At 37.5% G+C, this 23,744-nt stretch overlaps 1 protein-coding gene and 1 non-coding gene across 6 annotated transcripts; both read left to right on the forward strand.

The window, feature by feature from the left end:
- The first annotated feature begins 1,269 nt into the window (after window positions 1-1,269).
- Window positions 1,270-1,342, forward strand: TRNAV-AAC (transfer RNA valine (anticodon AAC)). The gene has a single exon. It is a non-coding gene; the product is annotated as a tRNA-Val (tRNA).
- Window positions 1,343-4,222: 2,880 nt separating this feature from the next.
- MYNN (myoneurin) lies at window positions 4,223-22,838 on the forward strand. Of its 5 annotated transcripts, XR_009540673.1 has the most exons (9): window positions 4,224-4,576; window positions 5,468-5,764; window positions 10,787-11,577; window positions 12,311-12,470; window positions 14,298-14,476; window positions 15,364-15,447; window positions 16,502-16,588; window positions 18,343-18,663; window positions 20,296-22,838. XR_009540673.1 is itself a non-coding variant. In XM_060149966.1 (8 exons), exons 2-8 carry the CDS (start codon window positions 5,499-5,501, stop codon window positions 18,603-18,605), a joined length of 1,830 nt encoding a protein of 609 aa, XP_060005949.1. In that variant the 5' UTR covers window positions 4,224-4,576; window positions 5,468-5,498; the 3' UTR covers window positions 18,606-18,704. The 5 variants fall into 5 exon arrangements, 1 of the variants encoding a protein (XP_060005949.1); XR_009540674.1 differs by lacking the exon at window positions 15,364-15,447 and having other exon boundaries at window positions 4,223-4,576; XM_060149966.1 differs by lacking the exon at window positions 20,296-22,838 and having other exon boundaries at window positions 18,343-18,704.
- The last annotated feature ends 906 nt before the right edge of the window (window positions 22,839-23,744 follow it).

A 23,744-nucleotide genomic window follows, 5' to 3' on the forward strand; every position in this document is an offset into this window, starting at 1 on the left:
GCCACCCACGATTGCGTCTCACCCGGGTTGGGCCACTCCTCACCCCCTTGGAATCCGGGAATACCAATATCAGGAAAACCTGACTTTCTTCCCAGAAAGCTAGATACAAATCTAACCCTTCACAAGAGGCTTTCTCTAATACCTCGATGAGCCATAAAAACAGTTTTATTTCTCAACGTCATTACATTCTGGTTAATAGATGTCTGTCCAAGGGCCTGCGGGAAGCTCTGAAATGCGCCCTCGAAACTGGAAAAAGGTGGAGAGATTTGACAGGGTAAAGTGTCGTAGCGGGGGAGGTACGGTTCATGCTTCTGAACTTCTAAAAAGAGAATTTCGTCAACTTGTAAAAAGAGAAAGGGAAAAAGTGCTAGGACTTAAAGTGGGTTTTAAATACTTTTATTATTATTTCTATATATTCTGGGCAGTACTATGTTGTGTTTCTTTCCCCGTGTTTTCTAAGCAAAATGTACTCAAAACCAAAAAAGTATAATCTCACTTTAAAATTTTTTAAGCAATCCCATCAGGTTACCCACCCCACGCCCCCGCCCCCGGTGTAATATGGAAGCTCATTCTCATTCCCTAAAAATTATTGATTTTTAGGCATAAGGATGTGTCTGTCTCTTTGCAGGAAAAACGATATTCCTTAGGTCATATGAAGCTCAGGCTTAGAAAAATTTATTCATGTTGCGTGCCAAAAAGGTGCATCTCGATGTCTGATTTTCTTTTTTAACCTCTTCAATTTTGCACACCCTGTAGAAGATTTTAAAACAAGTGCCGTCTAAAACAAGTACAGAGCAGAGGAAATTCAAAAGTCCCTCCACCAGAGGCTGAAAGGATCGCTTTCTCGCTAGCTAAGTAACAGCTAGGGAGTTTGGTGCTGCGCGGAGCTGCGCCCCGCTGCGGGAGCCGGGACTCCGGGATTCGCGTGCGGCCAGCCCTTCCTAGCCCGCCAAAGCCCTGAAACTCATCCTGTACTCTCAACAGAGTAACGCAAAATATAACACTTCTTTTCCGTAGAAGAAAGTAAACCGCAAAAAAGTGCAACCAACGGGTGCCCGATTTCTAACTAGGGGCTTTGCAAAAAGTGTATGCAAATTCCAACTTTTGAAATGGTAATACTGTTCAACTGGACATACGGTTATTTTTCCTTTTTTTTTGGTTTCATTGTTCTTTCTATTAAAAGTTACGCTAACCCTACCTTTAAGCGCTCGTGAATTGCACGTTACAACAGCGATATCAAGGACTTTCTCAGCCACTGCTGACAGGCGGGTTTCCGTAGTGTAGTGGTTATCACGTTCGCCTAACACGCGAAAGGTCCCCGGTTCGAAACCGGGCGGAAACAGTGTTCTCATTTTTCCCCTGTTTACGTCCACTTACCTCACAGAGTCTTATGATGCTCCTTATGTTTGCCCACTTACTTAACAGGGTCTTGTGATGATCCTTACGTTTGCTTTTTATTTTATTTTTGTTTACTCCTTTTCCCCCTGTTTACGTCCACTTAAACAGGGTCTTGTGATATTCCTTATGTTTGCTTTTTATTTTTTTTAACATCTTTATTGGACTATAAGTGCTTTACAATGTTGTGTTAGCTTCTGCTGTATAATAAAGTGAATCAACTATATGCATACGTACATCCCCACATCCCCTCCCTCTTGCGTCTCCCTCCCACCCTCCCTATCCCACCCCTCTAGGTGGTCACAAAGCACTGAGCTGATCTCCCTGTGCTATGCAGCTGCTTCCCACTTGCTATCTACTTTACTTTTGGGAGTGTGTATATGTCATATGTATATGTCTCTCAATTCGTCCCAGCTTACCCTTCCCCCATCCCGTGTCCTCAAGTCCATTCTCTATGTCTGCGTGTTTATTTCTGTGCTGCCCCTAGGTTCATCAGACCTTTTTTTTTTTTTTTTAGATTATGTATACCGTATGTGTTAGCATACGGTATTTGTTTTTCTTTCTGACTTACTTCACTCTGTATGACAGACTCTAGGTCCATCCACCTCACTGCAAACAACTCAATTTTGTTTCTTTTTATGGCCGAATAATATTCCATTGTATATATGTGCCACATCTTCTTTATCCATTCATCTGTCAATGAACACCTAGGTTGCTTCCATGTCCTGGCTATTGTAAGGAGTGCTGCAATGAACATTGTGGTACATGACTCTTTTTGAATTACGGTTTTCTCAGGGTATATGCCCAGTAGTGGGATTGCTCGGTCATATGGTAGTTCTATTTTTAGTTTTTTAAGGAACCTCCATATTGTTCTCTATAGTGGCTGTATCAATTTACATTCCCACCAACAGTGAAAGAGGGTTCCCTTTTGTCCATACCCTCTACAGCATTTGTAGATTTTTTGATGATGGCCATTCTCACTTGTGTGAGGTGATACCTAATTGTAGTTTTGATTTGCATTTCTCTAATGATTAGTGATGTTGATGAGCATCCTTTCATGTGTTTGTTGGCAATCTGTATATCTTCTTTGGAGAAATGTCTGTTTAGGTCTTCTGCCCATTTTTGGATTGGGTTATGTTGGCTTTTTAAAAAACATAATCCTGATAGTAATTTGCACTACCTTGGGAATTTGAACTTTCAACTTGGATGTTATTTTGCTTGTTCACCAAATGTTTTTTTATTAACGGCTTGCACATGGAAGAAGTGTTTCAGACTTTAAAAAAGTTTTTAAAACTCACAACCTGATACTGAAAAAATAATATAATGTACATCCTAATAAGAGTAATCAAACACCGCGTAAAAAATAAGCTCTGTTGCCCCCAGCACTCTTTGTATTACAAGTCATTTGGTTTTCCATTAGTTTTCCCCCTGAGATTGCTGATTTCTCTAAACGCCAGAGACCATGTTTTATGCTTTTTCCATATTCTTAGTATCTGACACCTAGTAGAGACAAATATTTCTGAATTAATAAATTACTGAAAAGGATTCTGACAAAAATAAAGTGGAATCAGAAAAAAATTATATTCATAAAAATGAAATCAAGAAAGAACCAGCCTCATTTTTTTTTTCTTATAAACCTAATGGTTGTGGGTTTTTTCACAAACATGATTCTTACCGGGAAGAAAGAATTTACAAAGAGAGCAAACAGAATCTAGTTGTAAAAAATCTCAAGAGAGAAGAAAAGAATAAATTCAAGTTGAGACTGTCCTTTAATATAAAATCACGAGTAAATTTCCTGTGGTCCTGACACAACTTTTTTTTTCAGTTGGAGTATAGTTGCTTTACAATGCTTTGTTAGTTTCTGCAGTACAGCGAAGTGAATCAGCTACATGAATCAGGATATATACATATATTCCCCCCTCCCTTGGACCTCCCTCCCACCCCACCCCCCAATCCCACCCATCTAGGTCATCACAGAGCACCGAGCTGAGCTCCCTGTGCTACAACTTTTTTTTTTTACATCTTTATTGGAGTATAATTGCTTTACAATGGTGTGTTAGTTTCCGCTCCATGACAAAGTGAATCAGCTATACACATACACACGTTCCCACATCTCCTTCCTCTTGCGTCTCCCTCCCTCCCACCCTCCCTATCCCACCCCCCCAGGCGGTCACAAAGCACCGAGCTGATGTCCCTGTGCCATGCAGCTGCCTCCCACCAGCTATCTATTTTGTGCTACAACTTTTAACAAGAAAAAATGTTGACGTTTTGGTTTTCTTAGATTATGTTGTCCGCCGGTAGTACGAAAGAATTCACCCTAACATATCAGCACGACTTATCTTACCGTTTCTGCGTCTTTTTATATTACGCAGATAACTGGCACCCCTTTCCCTCACTGTACAAAATCTGTAAATAATTGTATTAAAAATTTTCTAGTCCAGACGCAAAAGTACCCTTTCCGGTACAAAGCCCACCTTTCCCCATGCGCATGCCCAGTGTACCCTACTGCTTTGCTCCGCTTTCATGCAGCTCAGACTTCAATCACCACGTAAGGGTATCCTGGAAACTGGGCTCCAGTTGGCTGATGCAAACAAGACTCGTGGATTCCCAAGAGCTTTCGGGTACGTAAACTAAAAAGGGGTGATCAGTTTCAGCTCAAAAATTCCCATGGCCCAGAGCCCGAGTACACGCAGCAGCTGTTCCTACTCGTGGGGCCACAAGGAAGGGGAGGATGATGGGAGAAGACGAGCAACTAACTACAAGCCCCAGCATGCAATGCGCTATTTGGCTCCTGGAAAGAGGCCCGCGGTGCAGCGCGGTTCAGCCTCGGCCCAGAACGCGGGCGGAGCGCAACATGCCGACTGTCCTCCAACCAGAATGCTCAGAATGAGGAAGACAGGTGTGGCGCTGTGAGCGAGCCCTTAGATCTCGTATCCAAGACTCTCCCTGTTTCTCCCTAGCTCCTGGCATGCTAGGTAGCGGTGTCTCTGTACGCCAGACTATTCCCCACAGGCCGGCATCGGCCCTCCGATGTTGCGTACGGTGTTGCCACGGAACGCCCGGAGCCGGATGTGACGTCGCCGTGGAGGAAGAAGGGAGAGGTGGAGCGTGGCGCGGTGACGTCCTTCCAACATGGCGGAGAGAGAGTGAAGAAACTGTGTTCCCCTTTGGGTTACTATAGGTGAGTTCTGTCTTCGCCCTCAGCCTGCTGTCCCCGCTCTTTCCAGACCCAGGGGCATTGGAGGGCAGGCTCCTTGGAGTTCGCGCTCAGGTCGGAGTGAAGGTGTTAGTGTGGAAAGCTTGGGCGAGGCAGCCCCTGTGTTGGCCTTGGCCACAACCTCTGCTGTGGGAATTCGCGGGAGTGGGAGCTCGGCGAAGGGCAGAGAGGCGGAAGCCAGGAGAGACCGGCTTTCGCAGTCACTCTCCGATGCCACCTCGAGTGGAGGCGGGGTAGGGAGGGGTGTGGCCTCCTGGGGCGAGTGACCTAACCTTTGACAACTCTTGGCCCTGCTGGTTCTCCGCCCCCTGGGCGCCCACCTTGCGTTTGAAGCCACTATGCTCCGAGGAAGCTAACAGGTTTCAGTGATTTGAGAGTTTTACATTTGATCTTAGCCAAAAGGCCGAGAAGCGATTGAGAGCAATTTTAAAGAACTCATACCGTGTCCTTTCCCCCTTTGTCCCAAGAAATCATTTCTTAGTGGTTTATCAATTTTTTTCGTAATATACGTGTGCCTGCTGAGCTTGAAAGTCTGAAGGTTCAACTGATGCAAAAGCGTGAAGTTTTGCGGTGCTTTTTTTTTTCCACTTTGTGGAAAATGTTTTCGCACATCGCCATTTATTGACGTGTCCAAAGGATTGTGTTAGTTTACGAAGCTGAAATAAAAGCTAGAAAGGCATTTATCCCTTCGGCAGTTTTATCCATATCTGTTTGATAAGAATTTTCTGGGGATATAAAATGAGAACAGACTTTATTCTAGTTCATGTTCTGTGTCTCTTCACTCACCAATTGCTTGGGTGAAAAGTTTGATGAAAACTTAGGGTTACTGATTTACTATTTCTTTTTGTTTTTTAGAGCAAGGGTAAAATTCGATTCTGATATCAAAATGCAGTATTCGCACCACTGTGAGCACCTTTTAGAGAGACTGAACAAACAACGGGAAGCAGGTTTTCTTTGTGACTGCACCATAGTAATTGGGGAATTCCAGTTTAAAGCTCATAGGAATGTGCTTGCCTCGTTTAGTGAGTATTTTGGTGCGATCTACAGAAGCACTTCAGAGAACAATGTCTTTCTTGATCAGAGTCAGGTGAAGGCTGATGGATTTCAGAAACTGTTGGAATTTATATACACAGGAACTTTAAATCTTGACAGGTAAGATACACATTTTATTTCCACTTATAAAAGCTGGTCAATAGTCTTTAGAGCTAAAGCAGATTAGTTTTTTTCCATTTAGTCCCTGAACTCTGAGTCTTCAAACATTGATGTGCACAGTATTGTTTTTAATAAAGAAGTCAGTGTCTCTGATTTGAGATAAACAGACCACATTTCATAAGCACAAAAAGTACAGATGTTAATACGATTAAAGTATGGTTTTTGACACATTTATCTACTGAAACAAAGCTTGTGATTTCAGTTATGTAAAGTTAAAGATCAAAATATGATGAATTTTAATTGAATTCCAATTTCCCCTTGCTTTTTGGTCTTTATGTTCCTCTGGTCTTCTCTCTCACTCTCTATCCCCTACCTCTTAAGGTGTTAGGGGTGGGGAGGTATAGGTGGAGAAAGAAGGAAGAATCTCTGTTCATTTAATAGTGCTCCCATTTCCAGCTGTAAATAGCAACCTGCAGGACCTCTTCCTGATCTTGATTCAGGAAAATAACTTCATTGGCGTGTTAATGGCCATGACTCCTGTTGCCTGGTAGAGCTATCAGTGCTAATGCTTAAGTCTGGTCTAAGATGCTAGGATGCTTCTCTGAGATGCTTAATGCTGTCACTGCACTGACAAGAAGTAGGTTCTGAGGAATCTGATAATGCAGGCATTTTGTGTCTTTCATACGTGATGAACTGTATAATTAGATTAATACTAATATGTTTACTCGTTGTTGAGGGAAAGGTGGTGGGGATAAAAGGAAAGAGAAACCAATCAACTTACTCCTGTCTTCTTTTCTCCATCTTTTATGAAAGTGTAAACATGAATAGATCATCATCTGACATAGAAAGATTATGGGCTTCAGAATTAGATCTTGTCTGTCAAGTCACCATGTCTCTGAGCAAGCTATAGCCTCTCTGGGCCTCAGTTTCTCCATTTGTAAAAATGAGATGATAACTACATTGGTTGTTACTGTGAAGATTTAGGATTCACTACCTCCCAATGAACATTACTTTCCTTCCTTTATTTCCTCTTCTCTATCCTACTCTACAAGCCCATTAATTCTGCATTTATTGGAGAAAAATTAGGGAAAAAACAAAAAAGGAAACACCTGAAATTCTGCCACCCACTGATAACCACTCTTAACACTTCCGTAAATATTCTTTCATTGTTTTCCAGATGATCTCTATAGATATATGCATGTACACATTAAGCAAAGTTCTTCCCTCTCTTTACACTGCAGCTTATCGTGGAAATATTGAAAAGCTGGAATTAGGATGTTCCTTAATCCTATTGAAAAGGAACCATTCATGCTGTTTGGAATTGCTTTTAAATTTTGATGTAATGAAATTTTTGAGTCAGTTCCGTGTAAGTTGATTAAAGGAATAAAACAGTGTCATAGATAAATGTCATATGATGTTATTTAAATTTACTGAATATTTGGCTATACAGGTGCCTCTGATCTAAAAATTTAGAATACATAATATAAAATAATCACAAAACCAGTGAATTTTGGTTGATCTTCAATTTAGTGGTTTCCCTTTTTCAAATAACTTTGCCAAAAATCTTTTTTTTTTTTTTTTTTTTTCGCGGTACGTGGGCCTCTCACTGCTGTGGCCTCTCCCGTTGCGGAGCACAAGGCTCCGGACGCGCAGGCTCAGCGGCCATGGCTCACGGGCCCAGCCGCTCTGCAGCATGTGGGATCTTCCCAGACCGGGGCACAAACCCGTGTCCCCTGCATCGGCAGGCGGACTCTCAACCACTGCGCCACCAGGGATGCCCCAAAAATCTTGAACTAATTGGAACACAATGAAGAGCGCCTTACTTTGAGCCTTCATGCAAAAAACCAATGTGAAGAAGAGCCAGATGTTTGGCTCAATCTTTTTTTTTTTGATGTGGACCATTTTTAATGTCTTTATTGAATTTGTTACAACATTGCTTCTTTTTATGTTTTGTTTTTTTGGCCCCAAGGCACGTGGGATCTTAGCTCCCTGACCAGGAAATAAACCCGCACACCCTGCATAAGAAGGTGAAGTCTTAACCACTGGACTGCCAGGGAAGTCGCGGGCTCAGTCTTTTTTGATACATGTCTTTCCTGGGGAGCTGGGGAGCCAATTGTTTGAGCTCAGACACAAATGCAAGAGAAGACATATACCAAAAATAGAAAGTCTGTACAATTTGGTGGTTAAGAAAACAGAATAATAAAGAATTAAGTGGACTCAGGAGCTAGATTACCTTGGTCAAATCTTAGTTCTAACACTCTGTGATCTTGGACAAGTTACTTCTTTGGACCTCTGATCCTTCATTTGTATGTAAAATGGGGATTATAATTGCTCATATAAAGCAGTTAGCCATATACCTGGCAATATGTAATTAAATGACTTTCAGTGACTATTCAAAAAGTGAAAGCAAGTTTGCAGGCACTTTAACTTCATGCTTATAAACAAAAGCAGATCAGTTATTGACATAAACAAATGCTGATTCTCTTAACTGTAACTGAGATTATAGGCTATCTGTGAAATAGATAAATAATTTGTATGAATTACTGTTTCAGTACTGAACAGTTAGTGTGTGACTCAATACTAGTTTGTATTGGTCTTAAAGGCTATCTCACCTTGTTGGTGATTCATTTTATGAAGCACTAAGCACAATTATAATTTGAGACCTAAGTATAATAAGTGATGGAGTAAATTTGGTTTTCATTCTAATAGTTTCTCTCATTTATTGTAACTTAATAATAGACTGTGTAACAGAATCAATAAAAATGCTTAAGAAACGTAATGTTTTTAGAGAGTGACAGTGCTATATACATGCAAAAAACATTTTGTATGGAAGATGAATAAGATTGTATTTATGTTTGGGGCATTCATGCTATATCTTTGCAAACGGAGTTTGCAAAAAACTTGATTACAAAGATCATTCGTTGTTTGCTCCAGAATTATAGCCAAAGGCCATAAGAAAAGACTATTGTAAGTAATGTTTTCTTAGCTAAGGGAGTCAGTTTACAAACAGATTGTTTTCCAAAAGTTTATTTGTAGTATGTTTAGGAACTTGGGATGGATTTTCCCAGAGAATAAAATGTTCACTAAAAGTGGTGATTAGGTTTCCAAACTAGCCTATAAATCTACTTAATTTTTCTGAAGAATTAAATAATATCTGGGGAAAATGACAAGTAGGAAGGTTACTTGAGGGTGTGTGTGTGTATGTATGTATGTATGTATGTATGTGTATGTTTATGTATGTATCCATTGTCAGATAATTAAAAGGGCATATTTTTAGTGTTAATACCAACTCAGCTCTCTGACTTTACAGCTAAGAAAATTGAAGCACCCAAAGATGCTGATTTATTCTAATTAATTCAGCTAGTGATCCAGAGCCATTGCTAGTGTAACTGAACAGCCAGCCTTTCACTACATTGTAAACTTCTGGAGGGCAGAGACTATTTGATATTTCTTAATATCGCTCTCAGTACCACACATGGTAAATGCTCAGTAAATTTTTTTTTTGCTTTTTCTTTTCTTTTTTTTCATATTTTATTCAATACATATAACAATACATATTAAAAGATTTAACAGTAAGGAGATTTTTAATTTTTTGCTTTTATAAATTGCTTTTCTTTTTAAAAAATTTTTTTAAAAAGTAAGCTGCAGGCTTTGGCTTTGGCTTGGAAAATACCAGGGGAGTGGGAGGCATAAACCTGAGGCTGCTGCCCCTTATCTGCCTTCACAGTACTGTCCCCTTCTCCCAGTTCCTCCCTGACTCTGTGAGCCAGGCCTCAGACCTTCCAGCTAACCACTTCCCATGAGCCACTACTCTGATGTCAGCCTATAGCCAAAGGAGCTGGGTGTCTGGGCCTGGTGACCAACCCTTTGCCACCCACTCAGTCAGGGTGCTCCCCACCTGCAGGCAGGCAGCAACACCCTATCTGCTACCATCAGCCCCTTCCAGAGCCCACTGCCCCACCCCTCCCTGTCTAGCCCAGCCACATGCAGCTCTGCCTCATCCAGGGATGCTCTGCTCAGAGATGGGCCAGCAGGGCCGCCCCAGCCCCTCTGGTAGGCAAAGACTCTGGAAACTTCTGGGGTCCTGTGTTCGGCCATGTGATCCCAGGGGTGCACATGGGCCCCTTGGGTATCTGAACAGAAGGGCAGGGGAGGGAGGGCCGCACCCCTGCAGTCCTGCTCTGCTGGTCTAATGGGCAGCTGCCCACCCTACCCCACCCCGCACTGCAGGCTCCTGAGTTGGCAGATTAAGCATTTTATAAAGTGAAATGCTCAGTAAATATTGATTGGAATGTTGAACATTAATTTTTTCTATATAACTCTAATATGACAAACTCTCTAACTAATTTGGGTTGTGGAGCATACACAAAAAAAGCTGGAAAAAAAAAAAAAAAAGCTGGGAAGGTTGCTAGAGAGAGCTTAGTGCATTCTAAAACCTTGTTCTTCCAAACGTGATCCGTGGACCAGCAGCACTGGCATCACCAGGGCGTATGTTAGAAATGCAGATGCTCAGGCCCAAAGCAGACCTGCTGAATCAGAATCCACATTTAACAAATCCCTGGGTGACTCACATGCACAGGGAAGTTTGAGAAGTGCAGTTGAAGTTCTTCACAGGGGAGCAGAGGAAGATAATAATTTCTTTAGACTCTTCTTGTTGCCAGTCCAGAAAAGTTGGTTGGTATCTGAAGAGGCCTCAGGAAAAATGGGAGGAGGCAGTAAGTTGCTAACAGCCACTTTCGTGTTCCAGCTGTTTTCTTAACAAGTAGAAATTTTAACATTTTGTTTTTCCATGGTTGTACATATGAATAATCCATTACTTTTCATCTTTTCAAGTTCTGTAAAACTGGAGATTTTTGCCTAAACATTCTGAGTGAATAAATTTTTTATAAATTTGTTCTCTTAGGCCTTTCGTATCATTCTACTTCATTAGGTCTTTAAAAGACAGAAATATTTGTGTAGCTCTGTTTCAAAAACGTTTTTTCTTTGATCAGAACATTGTCATTTAGCCTTGTTTCCTTACAGTTGGAATGTTAAAGAAATCCATCAGGCTGCTGACTATCTCAAAGTGGAAGAGGTGGTCACTAAATGTAAAATAAAGATGGAAGATTTTGCTTTTATTGCTAATCCCTCTTCTACAGAGATATCTAGTATTACCGGAAACATTGAATTGAATCAACAGACTTGTCTCCTTACTCTACGAGATTATAACAGTCGGGAGAAATCAGAAGGGTCTACAGATTTAGTTCAGGCAAATCCTAAACAAGGGGCTTTAGCAAAGAAGTCATCTCAAACTAAAAAGAAGAAGAAGGCCTTCAACTCCCAGAAAACAGGGCAGAATAAAACAGTGCAATATCCCAGTGACATTTTAGAGAATGCATCAGTTGAAGTATATCTAGATGCAAATAAATTGTCCACACCTGTAATAGAACAAGTTGCACAAAGAAATAATTCAGAACTTGAGTTGACATCAGTTGTGGAAAATACTTTTCCAGCACAAGATATTGTGCAAACTGTCACAGTGAAACGGAAACGTGGAAAATCACAGCCAAACTGTGCTCTGAAAGAACACTCTATGTCTAATATAGCCAGTGTCAAGAACTCTTATGAGCTGGAGAGCTCCGGGGAAGAGCTGGATCAGAGGTATTCCAAGGCCAAACCAATGTGTAACACGTGTGGGAAAGTGTTTTCAGAAGCCAGCAGCTTGCGAAGGCACATGAGAATACATAAAGGAGTCAAACCTTATGTCTGCCACTTGTGTGGAAAGGCATTTACCCAATGTAACCAGCTGAAAACGCATGTAAGAACTCATACAGGTAAGACTGGTTTGTGGAAAGTATAATTGTTTTTATATTGTGACCGAAATAATATTTTTATAAACATATTAACATACAGTGTTGACTATTTGTGACCAAAATTTGGTATATACTTGTATTCATAAAAGTATTGAGCATGTTAGACGTGAAAATGTCTTTGTAATTGTGACCAAGTGTTTAATGGCTATTTGTTTTGTTGTAACTGATACTCTGAAGTCCCAGTGTGTGAACTCTTTAAACCATTTTCCCTCACAATTAAAATAAGCATAAATTTAGTTCTACCTTGCTAAATATTTAACAGACAATATATTAAAACTGATAAAAAGTAATTACAACTCAGGCTGATTCTCAGATTTTACCAACACATCTCACCACCTGTTTCTTTGTCGAACTTCTGAACATAAATTATATATACATTCCTTCCTCAGCTTCTATATTTACCTTTATTGGTACAGTTAGATTTGTGCTTTTTAAGATGCATTATGTATTTCTCTGATTGATAACTTTTCACTATTATGGACTAAGAAACACTAATTTCTTTTAACTCTACTGGTGGTTTCAGTAATCAATCTGGAAAAATATCCTATTTGCTTTTTTACTTCTAGAGTTAATATTTTCTGAATAGTGAAACTAGTACTGGTTGATGAACTCTTCTGAAAGCTTGTATGGCTTAATTTAAGCAACTAAAACAATATTTCCTTCTAAATATAAATTTTATTTACTTTTCTTTTAGGTGAGAAGCCATACAAATGTGAATTGTGTGATAAAGGATTTGCTCAGAAATGCCAGCTAGTCTTCCATAGTCGCATGCATCATGGTGAGGAAAAACCCTATAAATGTGATGTATGCAATTTACAATTTGCAACTTCTAGCAATCTCAAGATTCATGCAAGGTAAAAATAAAAACAAACAGATGTTTGATCTTTGAGTCTGTCATTCACTATAGCCTTAAATAGACTATTGTATGAGAATTCAGGACAGCAGAGTTCTAATTGTGGTACCACCACACAGTATTCTTAGTACAGTGAAGGAACCGCAAGGGAGCCATGGTGCCTGGAGGGGAATAGTGAGGGAGGGAAATAAGATCAGAATGGTGTTAGGGTGTCCAGAAGGTGAAGGTTTTGTAGGTCATTGTAAAGCTTTTACTCTTGAGAATGAGAAGTAAGTGATGTAATCTTGCTTGCATTGTAAGAGGATCACTATGGATGCTATGTTAAGCAAAAGATTGTAGGATTGCAAGAGTGGAAGCAAAGTTACCAGTTAGGAAGCTATAGCTAAAACCCAAGTGAGAGTGACAGTGGTTCAGGTCCGAGAGATAGCAGTGGAAGAGATAAGTGGTAGTCAGATTCTGGATGTATTTTAAAGGTACAACAAACAGAATTTGCTGCACATTGGATGTGGGGTATGAAAGAAAAAAAGGAAGAGTAGAATTAAAAATGATTCTCAGATTTTGAGCCTGAGCATCTGAAAAGATAGAATTACCATTAACTGAAGTGAAGATTTGTGGACAAAGCAGTTGAAGTAGGAGTACAGGAGTTGAGTAGAGTTCTGATCATGTTAAATTTGAGATGACTATTAGACATCTGAATGGAAACGTGCATTAGATATTTGGTTATCTAAGTCTGGAAGTCAGGGGACTGGTTTGAGTAGATAGTATTTAAAGTCATAACATTAGATGAGGTCACCAAGAGAATGAAGATGGATAAAAAAGAGATCAAAGGATGGAGTCATAAGGCACACTAACTAAGAGTTCTGGGAGATGGGCAAGTCACTATAAGTGACTAGGAAGGACCAACCAATATAGGGGCAAACCAGAAGATTGGGCTGTCTTGGAATCCAGGTGGAGGAAATGATTTCAGAGGGAGTAATCATTGTGTCAAATTCTGATAGGGAGATTAAGAGTGAGAATTGACTATTGGATTTGGCAAAGTGAGAGGTTAGCAGTGGTTTTGACAAAAGCAGTGTTAGCAGAGGCTAGTAGAGAAGAAATGAAAGTAGAACCATTGGAGACTCAAGATTTTACTAAAGGGGAACAGAAAATAGAGGAGCAGGTAAGGTCAGGGGTCTTTTTTTTTTTTTAAGATGGGAGATATTTCAGTATATCTGTACGCTACGATCCAAAGAGGAGGTGAAACTAGATGATATAGGATGGAGGAAATTGCAAGAGTGATCACTGAGTAGGCAAGGAGGATAGTAGCTTAAGTATATAAACTGGAGTACTTGGATTCAGAAGAACTGTCATTCTCATATTAGAGTTAAGAAAAGCAAACCCTATAGATACAGATGCCTATAGGTGGAGATTTGTGTGGTAGAAATTTACTTCTGATTCCTTAAATTTTTCTCAGTGAAACAGGAAGCAAGGACATCAGCTGAGAGTGAGGATGGGTGAGGAGGTGCTGAAGGTTTGAGGAAAGAGTTTTGAAGAGTGAGTGGACAGACAAAAATAATTGCCTGCAGTATTATGGGCACACTTGACTACCACATAAGGCTGATGGCAAAACTTTGAACTAGTCTCAGAACTAATGTTTTGAAAATCAAAACATTTATTCTTGACAGTATACATTGAAAACTGTTGATTTTAAATACATATTGTTGATCTGTTAAGATGAAATGAAATAAGATACCGCATGAAGAATTTGTATGAAAAATGTTTGCTGTGTGGCATGATCCTTAGATTGTTTTACTTGCCAACATGTATCTTTATATTTATTTACTAACAGGAAGCATAGTGGAGAGAAGCCATATGTATGTGATAGGTGCGGACAGCGATTTGCCCAAGCCAGCACATTGACCTATCATGTTCGAAGGCATACGGGAGAAAAGCCTTATGTGTGTGACACCTGTGGGAAGGCATTTGCTGTCTCTAGTTCTCTTATTACTCATTCTCGAAAACATACCGGTAAGGATTTGACACAGGTGGCTTAAAACAAGGAAAGTTGTAAATAAAAGAAAAAGGGAAATTGAGCCTTTACAAAAAGTAGGTTATAGGCTTTGTAGTTATATATCTGTTGTGTCTGTGCTTCTTGAAGCTTTTTGTGTTTCTGATTTTCACATAAATATTAGATATAAAAGCAGACTTATTTTCTAGAATAATACACAGTGGGTGAAATTTTTTATCATGTAACTTATATACATTAAAATCAGATAATTTTGACAATATATAAACTTGAGTTAGTAAGACATTTTTTATGACCTTAGAAGAACTCCTTAGGGTCTTGAAGCTTCATTTCCCTTGGATAAAACTGTAAAGTTAAGGGGTTGGGGTGAATTTGGGTAGAACATTGATTTAATAACTTCTTAGGACTTTTTCTACAGACATTGTAAGATTTGCAAATTAAATAGATACTTCAAACCCAAAGTATCAATTTTGAAGCAAAACCTGTTGTTCAAAAATTTTCATTTTTTGTAGGGTAATTTTTTAATAGATCTTTCCTAAATGATTTTATTCCCCTTTAATAATCTTATAGATAGCACAAATTGAAATATGGATTGATGAATTTTCATGTTTTTAATTATATAAAAATCAGACTTTTTGCCCACCTCTAGTCTACTAGAAGGATATTTGGAGAAAGTTTTATTATATGAAAAGCATCAGGTTACATGCACAGTGTAAAGTAATTACTAATGTTCATTTAAGTTGGATCACACTGAAAATACCTCTGAAATACAATACAAAGAGGTTTTAATTTAAATAATATTTTAGAACAGCTTACTTTAGATTATTGTAATTGATAAATATTATATTGGTATAGTACACCACTTCGCTATCTTTTATTTTCCATCTAGGTGAAAAACCATACATATGTGGTATTTGTGGGAAAAGTTTTATTTCCTCAGGAGAGCTCAACAAACACTTTCGATCCCATACAGGTCTGTGTTTAGGGAGAACGTATTATTTTTTGTTCTCTCTAATTTCTTTTTATGTAAACCTTGACTTTAAACCATTATGGACTAGATGGTATCTAATCATACTCTAACTGTAGCTATATTTTAATGTATGAATATCAACTTTTTGTTTATTTTTGTTTTTTTAGTTGTTTGGATTATGGATTAAATTTGGTCAAGAATTGTGTAGATTTTCTAAGAACTGTGCCAGATAATCAATGGTTTTTAAATGATTTGGATAAAATTACACAGATAATACCAAAAAATGAAAAGGAATAGATAATGCCAAGATAATATCAGATTTTCTTATTAAACAATGTTCAGTATGCACGTTTTAGGAATATATTTTAATATTGACATGGTTATTGTAAAAGGTAGTATATAAGTAGTATGAAGAAAATATGAAATACACAAAAAAATTTTTAAAACAAAGGAGAACACCACTTTGAAAATGTACTGTACTTTTTATTTCTAAAAGTTATTTCTTGTAATCCCTATCTAGTATTGTGTGAGCACCTAGTAGTAAACAGTTAATAAGTTTACTGGCAACTTCTATATTCTCAGTTCCTTACTTTGCATTATAAAGCAATGAACAGTTCTCATTTCAAAAGAATTATAATTTTGTAGTATTTTTAGTCTGTGAGTATTTTTAAAGGATTTTCTAATTTATACGCTACCTGAGAGCAGAAACCATAATTACGCATTTTTCCTCCAGCTATCTCTTAGCCAGAGTCTGGCATATAATTGGCACTCACTAAATGTCTGATAGAAATAAAAAAGTAAGTTTTTTTTAGTTTGAAGGTTCTGTTAGTGAAAATGCTCGATTTTTCCTTGAAATAGGTACACTTTGTTATAAAGGAAAGGAGTGCCTATGCATATAGAAGTTTTCATTTCACTATATTAGAACCAAGAGATTAAAATGGTAACTTGAAACTAAATTTAAACAATATAATGTTTGCATTGTGTTCGTGAACATTGATAATTTTGCCTTAGTAGCTTCTGAAATACTGAGATTTTAATTTTTTAACTTGTTTTTCAGGAGAAAGACCATTTATCTGTGAATTATGTGGAAATTCTTACACAGATATTAAAAATTTAAAGAAGCACAAAACAAAAGTCCATTCTGGTAAATGCTTCTGTTTTTTAAAAATTTGGTGCTCTCATATTTGTACTATTCCTTAAAATGTTAAGATACACATTGTAACAGTTTATATTAGATATATATTTTTAAAAACTAGGTGCACACATATGAGGAAGGTAGCTTTATAATGTGCAGATGAGTTCACTCTGAATTTCTTTCCATATTGACCTTGTAATAAACATTGCTTGAAATACTTCCTCCTTTAAAAACCTGATATATATATATATAAAGCAATTAAACTCCAATAAAGATGTTAATAAATAAATAACCTGATATGTGAACGATTGCAAGAATGAGAGAATACATAAACAACTATATATCACTCTTTCCCATACTAGAATCTAGGTTAACTGGGGTTTACTGTAGTTATGCGAAGAAAGGAGCATCATGAACGCTAGTCCAAAAATGTATAAGAGGAAATAGGGAAACAGGTATCCCCAAATTGTTATGATGCATGAAATGGAAAGCCAGACTACACAATTTTTAGTCTGTTATTTAAAATGAATCCTTGAGAAAGTTTCACTGTGCTTACCATTCTGTCATGATTAGAAACAAAACACTAGTCTTCTTCACTGTGTAGAGATGATAGTCTTTGATAGTAAATATAAACATCGTAAGGATTGAGGTAGTGATGTCTGAAAACTTCAGTGAGTCATTAATTCAGGCATTTATTAAATACCTCTAAAGTACACATAACTATGCAGGGTACATGAAGTTGAGCAAGGCATAGTCCTAGCTTACCATCTGGTGTGGGAGACCAGAAATCTACATAAATAACTGATTACAACACAAAATACAGGATATAATAGAGATGCAAGAATACTGAAGAAGAGATTAAGTCCTTCTGAGGTGAGTATTGGAAAGGCTTAATTCTAGGGAAACTGAAAGGTGGAGAAGAGTTCAAAGGGTGGAGATGGGAAAGGGAATGTTCATCCCAGGCAGAGAGAATATTGTGAAGAGAGTCATCGCAACAAGAGAGCGCAGGTTGTATTCTTGGCTGGCTGAACTGAAGAATAGTCTGGCAAAAACAGAATCATAACTTTAAAAAAGCAAATATGCAATTTTGTCTAACAAGGTTAGTGAGATTGAAATCATGTCAGTACTTGGAAGTGAGAAGAGCGTGCGTGGTAAAGCTAGTGGAAAATTTGAAGGGAAAAATGTGTCTTTAGTCAGTGGGGTAATTACTCCCTTGAGTAACACAGAATTTCTTACTTCTGAAAATAAATGAAAGTACCATACCTCTGAACTTGAACTCACAGAATAATATGAACTATTCATTAATACATTCACTGAATAAACTGGGTACTTACTATGTGTGTAGCACTATAAGGTACTTTGAAGGAATTAGAGAAGTATAATTAGACATTTACTTTGAAGGAATTTATAGTCTGTTGAGCATACAATGCACACCTAAGTAGAATGTTACATACCAGTAAGATAGACAGATGTCACAAGGTGGTATATGAAAAACTGACAAATGAGTGATAAAGTAGATAGGAAACAGCTTACCCTGGTCTAGCACAGTTAAGTCCATTTTTATAATGGTGCTTAAACCTAATCTTGAGGCCCCGTAATGGATTTGTATAGATAATGCTAAGGGCAAATCAGCAAAAAGGAAACAGTGTGACTAAAGGTGTGGGGCTGAAATGCAAGTTCTGGGGGTGGTAAATAGATTGAGTCTTCCTCATGGTTTTTGTTTTGTTTTTAAAGATGGTGAATTTTTTTATCTTCCATTTCAGGTACAGATAAAATTCTAGATTCCAGTATAGAGGATCATCCCTTGAGTGAACAAGATTCCATACAAAAAAGTCCTTTATCAGAAACTTTGGATGTGAAGCCTTCTGATATGACTTTACCACTAACTCTTCCACTTGGGACTGAGGACCACCACATGCTTCTGCCTGTTACAGATAATCAGTCTCCTACATCAGATACATTGTTGAGGTCAACTGTGAACGGGTATTCAGAACCACAATTGATTTTTTTACAACAATTATACTGACTTTGTGAGGAATATGGAATTGCTAAATCGTCTCTGGTAGTAAACATAAACATCTCTGGTAAGGTGCATATATTCATATTAAATTAACCCTTCATTTGAGTTGTGGCCATTATTTTTCATTCACTGAAGTAAAAGCACCTGATGCTGCATCATAACTGTGCAATGCTTATTTTGATATTTGGCTTTTATGTCTACATTATACACACAGCTTTTAAAGGAATGAATTATACTACAGTAGCACTATTTGGGGTGGATAAGTTTTACTATCTTTTAGAGCTGCCTTAATTCCATATTTATTTTCATTTTAGAATTGCCTTTCATTTACTCAAGTGGAATCTATCAGTTTATGATTCACTTATGACCTGTGGGATGTGTTTATTTTCTTCCCCTCAAAATTTAAACAAAATCCATAATAGTATCAGCCCAAGAGTGGTGCTGTTACTAAGCGCCACAGACCAGTACATAAACTATGGGGAAAAAAATTCGTATCTCTGCCTAAGAAAATTTAGGTACTGAGTAAGAATCGTGCTATTTCTCTATTAATATAGTCCATTGGAGGTAACTTTTCTAATGAAACAAAAAGTGCTTCTCTTAAAAACTAGAAAACTATGTATAAATTTTGTTCATTTAGAACTCAGTATTCTGGATAAAACCAATGGTCAGTACTTTTGATTTGAATTATCTGAGACTACATTTTCAAAGTGAATTTTAAATAGATATTTGGTGTTTTTATCTTATTAAAGACAGTTTCAGATTTGATGCAGATTGTTTTAATAGGTTTCTAGATTACTGGAGATGAGGAAAATATACTGAGTTTTGATAATTTTTGATAAGCCTCTCATATTCTTATGCACTTTTTAAAATATAAAATCCTAAAAAGAATTTTCTAAATAGAAACTTAATGCATAGTATAAAACACTTGTTTTCTGAATTTGTAATTATATTCATAAATAGTTAAGAAATTAATTTCAGTTATAAGTGAACATTTGAGTTATCAGAAAGCCAGTTTATTAAACATTTTATACTTGAGTTTTATGTAAGTTTCGAGTTTTACATTTTTATAGATTAAACCACAACAGTTCATGGTGGTCGTAGTTTCACAGTAGTCCTTTTCCTTCCTAATGAACTTAGAAAATTCAGATTTATTCTGATATTTACTACCACTCTTCCCCCTCCCATTTTTCCCACATATTGATTTATTTCACTGCCTAATCTTTGGACAGTAAATTATCAGTTCCTCAAAGTCAGTTCCTATACTGCTGATCAAACACCATGGTGACATTATTTCTTATTTCTGCCGTGCATCATTTGTTTTCTGCTTTTAAACTATACCTGTAACAAAATTAATGTATTTTCTATTGGTATTGCTTTCTTTAGTTGTATTTTCTCTGGGGTTCCTTGTCATAGGAACCAAGTAGAAGACTTAGTAAAACTAAATTCTTCTAAACTGTAGAGATCATCACCATTTTACAGCACATGCAGTATTTTTACAATAAATTGCCACCAGTGGGATTGACTTAATTAAATAGAGTTTGAAATACTGCCTTTGTATAACAGACATCAAACTTAGTATTTAATTTATCTAAGAAATCTAATTATGCATATGTATTAATTTAATATACTGGGTTTAAATACAATTTATAAAGTTATAAAAATGTTCAACTAATCTATTCTGGCTTAAATTCAATAGGAATTTATTGGAATGTGAAGAAATTAAAGAAAATTAAGACTCAGCCTTTTTAAGAAGTCTGCTGAAATGGAGAGGCTATATTTAATTCACATCTTCATTAATCCAAGCATCTAATGAACAAAATTTCTTTTTAAAAGCTGCTGTAGTGATGTCATAATTCTGTAAGGGTAGTAGTTACCAAATTTCCTCTAACATGATGATAATTAGCATTTGCCTTTACATAAATTAGTCTTTAAATTTATTATATTTAGGATTATTGGAGTGACTGAAGTTGATCTATTCTCTTCATCACATTATCTGCTTCTTAGCTAAAATAATTTTATTTTAAATTGACATGGCTTGACGCTCTTCCAGAATGACATGTAAAGAAAGCTTGAAGACTGAGTATCTTTGTCTTGTCATTCTTCTCATAATGCTGTATTATTCTTTATCATAACATGCATGTATTTTAGTTGTATCTGCTATCATTGTAACACTCACAATTATCAGTTAAGTTCATCTTTAAATATATTTGCTACAATGCAGTGTTTTGGGAAAGTTCTATTCTTAATTATGTAAGTATTACTAAGTTTTTTGAAAGTCTTTTTAGGATGCTGAACATCTTATTGAGAAATTATTTTCTAAGTTAATTTTGTTTTGTATTTGTATTAGATTATTCTTTCTGTATCGTTAGGTTTTAGGCTTTTTAAAAAACCATAGATTATATATAAATGATTTTTTGCTGGTATTTGTTTTATGTTTAATTTCATAGAATGATTTTGATAGACAGATTTTAGAAAATTGTTTTATTTTTTACAAAAGAAAAGGTTCTGTCATTTCTCTTGCAACAATAGTGTGTCACTTTTCTGTATGTTTCATTTCTACAGCAATTGTACAAATGAGAGTAGTTGAAATGTGCTTATATAAAGACAATCTACATGTACTCATTTTTTTAAATATCCTAGAACAGTAACTGACATTTGATGCATATCAGAAACATAGCTTAAAAATAGTGGTGTCCAAGCGCCACCCCACCTTAGGCTCTCTGAATCAGAAGATCTCCAGAACATGCTGAAAAGCTCCATAGGTAATCTTAATGCATACCAAACACTGAGAACTATCATCCTAAACATTTCTTGGTGTTCTTCCTTTGGGCTCTTGATATGTGATATGTAGGCTCTATTTTTTTTTCTTTTGGCCGCACCACGCGGCTTGCAGGGATCTTAGTTCCCCGACCAGGGATTGAACCCGGGCCCTCGGCAGTGAAAGTGCAGAGTCCTAACCACTGCACTGCCAGGGAAGTCTCTCTGTGGGCTCTTGATAAATGAAGCTCTTGATATAACTTTTCACTTTTTACTCAGAGATTTTGAGTCTTTAGAACTTGGCTAGAAATACCACCAAATAAAAAGAAATTGTACTTTAATGCAATTTCTGTAAATTCTACATTTTTACTCATTATGTATGAACAATACCGATATTTAGTTATTGGAGCATTTCTTGAGACAGTGATATGGTCTACTCGCCTGTCCTCTACAACCCCTGCCCCTCCTTTCACTGAACAGAGATTTGGTGTATTTGCTTAAGGAATTTAGATAATTATCATGTAAACACAGTAATCATTCAGAAATAGGGTATTTAATTTCAAGAATATACTGAAATAAACACCATGGATGTGAATCAGATATTTGGATTAAAATATCTGGCCATTATTTCAAATGCTGGAAAATTATTGAAATCAGAATACATACAGCTGTAAAGATGAATAAAATGATCTCCTCTTTTAAGTTTACAGTCAAGTGGGAAAGACAAGCCTGAATGCCAAGTGTTATAGTGGAGGAAGGAAAGAAAGGAAATGCTGAGCAGTCAATGGAAGTTGAGTGGACAGAGAAAGGGCTGTTACTCCCCTGGATAGGCAAACAAGAGGAGATTGCTAATGGGAGGAATTTGTACACAGCTGACTGAGGTAGGGAGAATGGAGAGAAAGTCTGAAAGGTGGTGGCAGAGATAGGAATCAAAGACACATCTAGCACTATCTATACCACCTTGAAATAGTCCTCTACCTTTAGCCTGTGCTGAAAGAGTGGGATTAGATAGCCATGTTTATAATCCAGGATCTCACACACTCAACTACAGTTGACTGCTGAAGGGCAGGGATTAGACAGCCACACTTGTAACATATGATTCTATACTTGTGACCACAGCTGACGAACAGCTTACCAGGGAGAAACAATCCTTAGGCCAAACGGAGCGACTTTCTTCAGAATTTGAGCTATGAAATTCAGAGACTTCCTAGGTATTGGTGTACATGGAAAAGATCATTTAGATCTGGTCCAGAGTCACTGAAGCAAGCCAAAGTCTAAAAGAAATAGTGAAGAAGCAGAGAAAGCTGACCTGTAGAGCGAAGCAAGGGGATGAAGTAGGTTTGCAGAACCAAGCGACTGAGGCCCTGTGAGAGAAGTGGCTTGGTTTCTGGCTTTGCAGACCTTTCTTGAGGTCACACAGCTATGCTTCATTTCCTTGTTCTGCATGCCAGTGATTTTTGCCTATTAAATTCTTACAGTAAAGCCCCCTTTCCTTTTTCTTCTCTCTCTTTTTTTTTTTTTTTTGCCGTGCCGCGCGGCCTGCAGCATCTTACTTCCCCAGCCAGGGACTGAACCCGCAAATTCCCTAAATCCACCTTTTCTTAAGCAGGCTTGAGTCAGTTTCTGTTGCATGTAGTTAGGCAGTTTCAATTTAGAATCCTAAGTTCTGATCCTCAGCGATTGAGTATATGGAGGTGCCATTAACTGCTAGGCAAGATAAGGGGGAGGTTTATGGAAGAGAAGACTTTATTTTGTATGTGCTGAATTTGATCAGTGGTGAGATACCTATGTGAAAATGTCTAGCAGAAGTTGGAAATGGGGACTGAAACCCAGCAGAGTTTAAAGCTAGAGAAACAGATCTTGCAGCATAAGGCTAATAATTATTGTGATAGAAATGATTTAGGCAACCCTGGGAGATGGTAAAGAAGAACAAAAGATGAGGACAAAATCTTGGGGGAAATGCATTTTAAGAATGAGCAAAAGACAGAAAAGGAGATGGAAAGTGATAATAGGAAGAAAACCAGGGTGATGCAAGTTTCACGAAGACAAAAGTGGCTTTGTACTGATCACGTGGTACAGAGAAATTAGATAGGATGCAAATCAAAGACAACATTGGGTTGAGTAATTGGGTTGGGTAATTGGAGCATGATGATCCCCTGAGAAAGGCAGCTGCAGTAATAATAGTGGGAGTAGAACCCAGGTTGATATGGTTTGAGTAGTAGATAAGACATAATGAATACTACCATTTAGTTTGAAAAGCAGAGTGCATACAGCAAACAAGATCATTTTATCAAATATCTAAAAGGTACAAACCACTTTATTTCTTGCTTTTTTGCTTCAAACTTGAAACTTTGTTAAATGATGAGCATAATAGAGTCTGTAACACTG

Source organism: Lagenorhynchus albirostris, chromosome 5 (assembly GCF_949774975.1).
Source record: "Lagenorhynchus albirostris chromosome 5, mLagAlb1.1, whole genome shotgun sequence".
Classification (NCBI taxonomy): Eukaryota; Metazoa; Chordata; class Mammalia; order Artiodactyla; family Delphinidae; genus Lagenorhynchus; species Lagenorhynchus albirostris.

Excerpts from the sequence above, each read along its gene's own strand:
- MYNN (XM_060149966.1), top strand. The coding sequence starts at position 5,499 with ATGCAGTATTCGCACCACTGTGAGCACCTTTTAGAGAGACTGAACAAA. Across the intron at positions 5,765-10,786 it reads GGAACTTTAAATCTTGACAG|TTGGAATGTTAAAGAAATCC; the intron begins GTAAGATACACA and ends GTTTCCTTACAG. Across the intron at positions 11,578-12,310 it reads GCATGTAAGAACTCATACAG|GTGAGAAGCCATACAAATGT; the intron begins GTAAGACTGGTT and ends CTTTTCTTTTAG.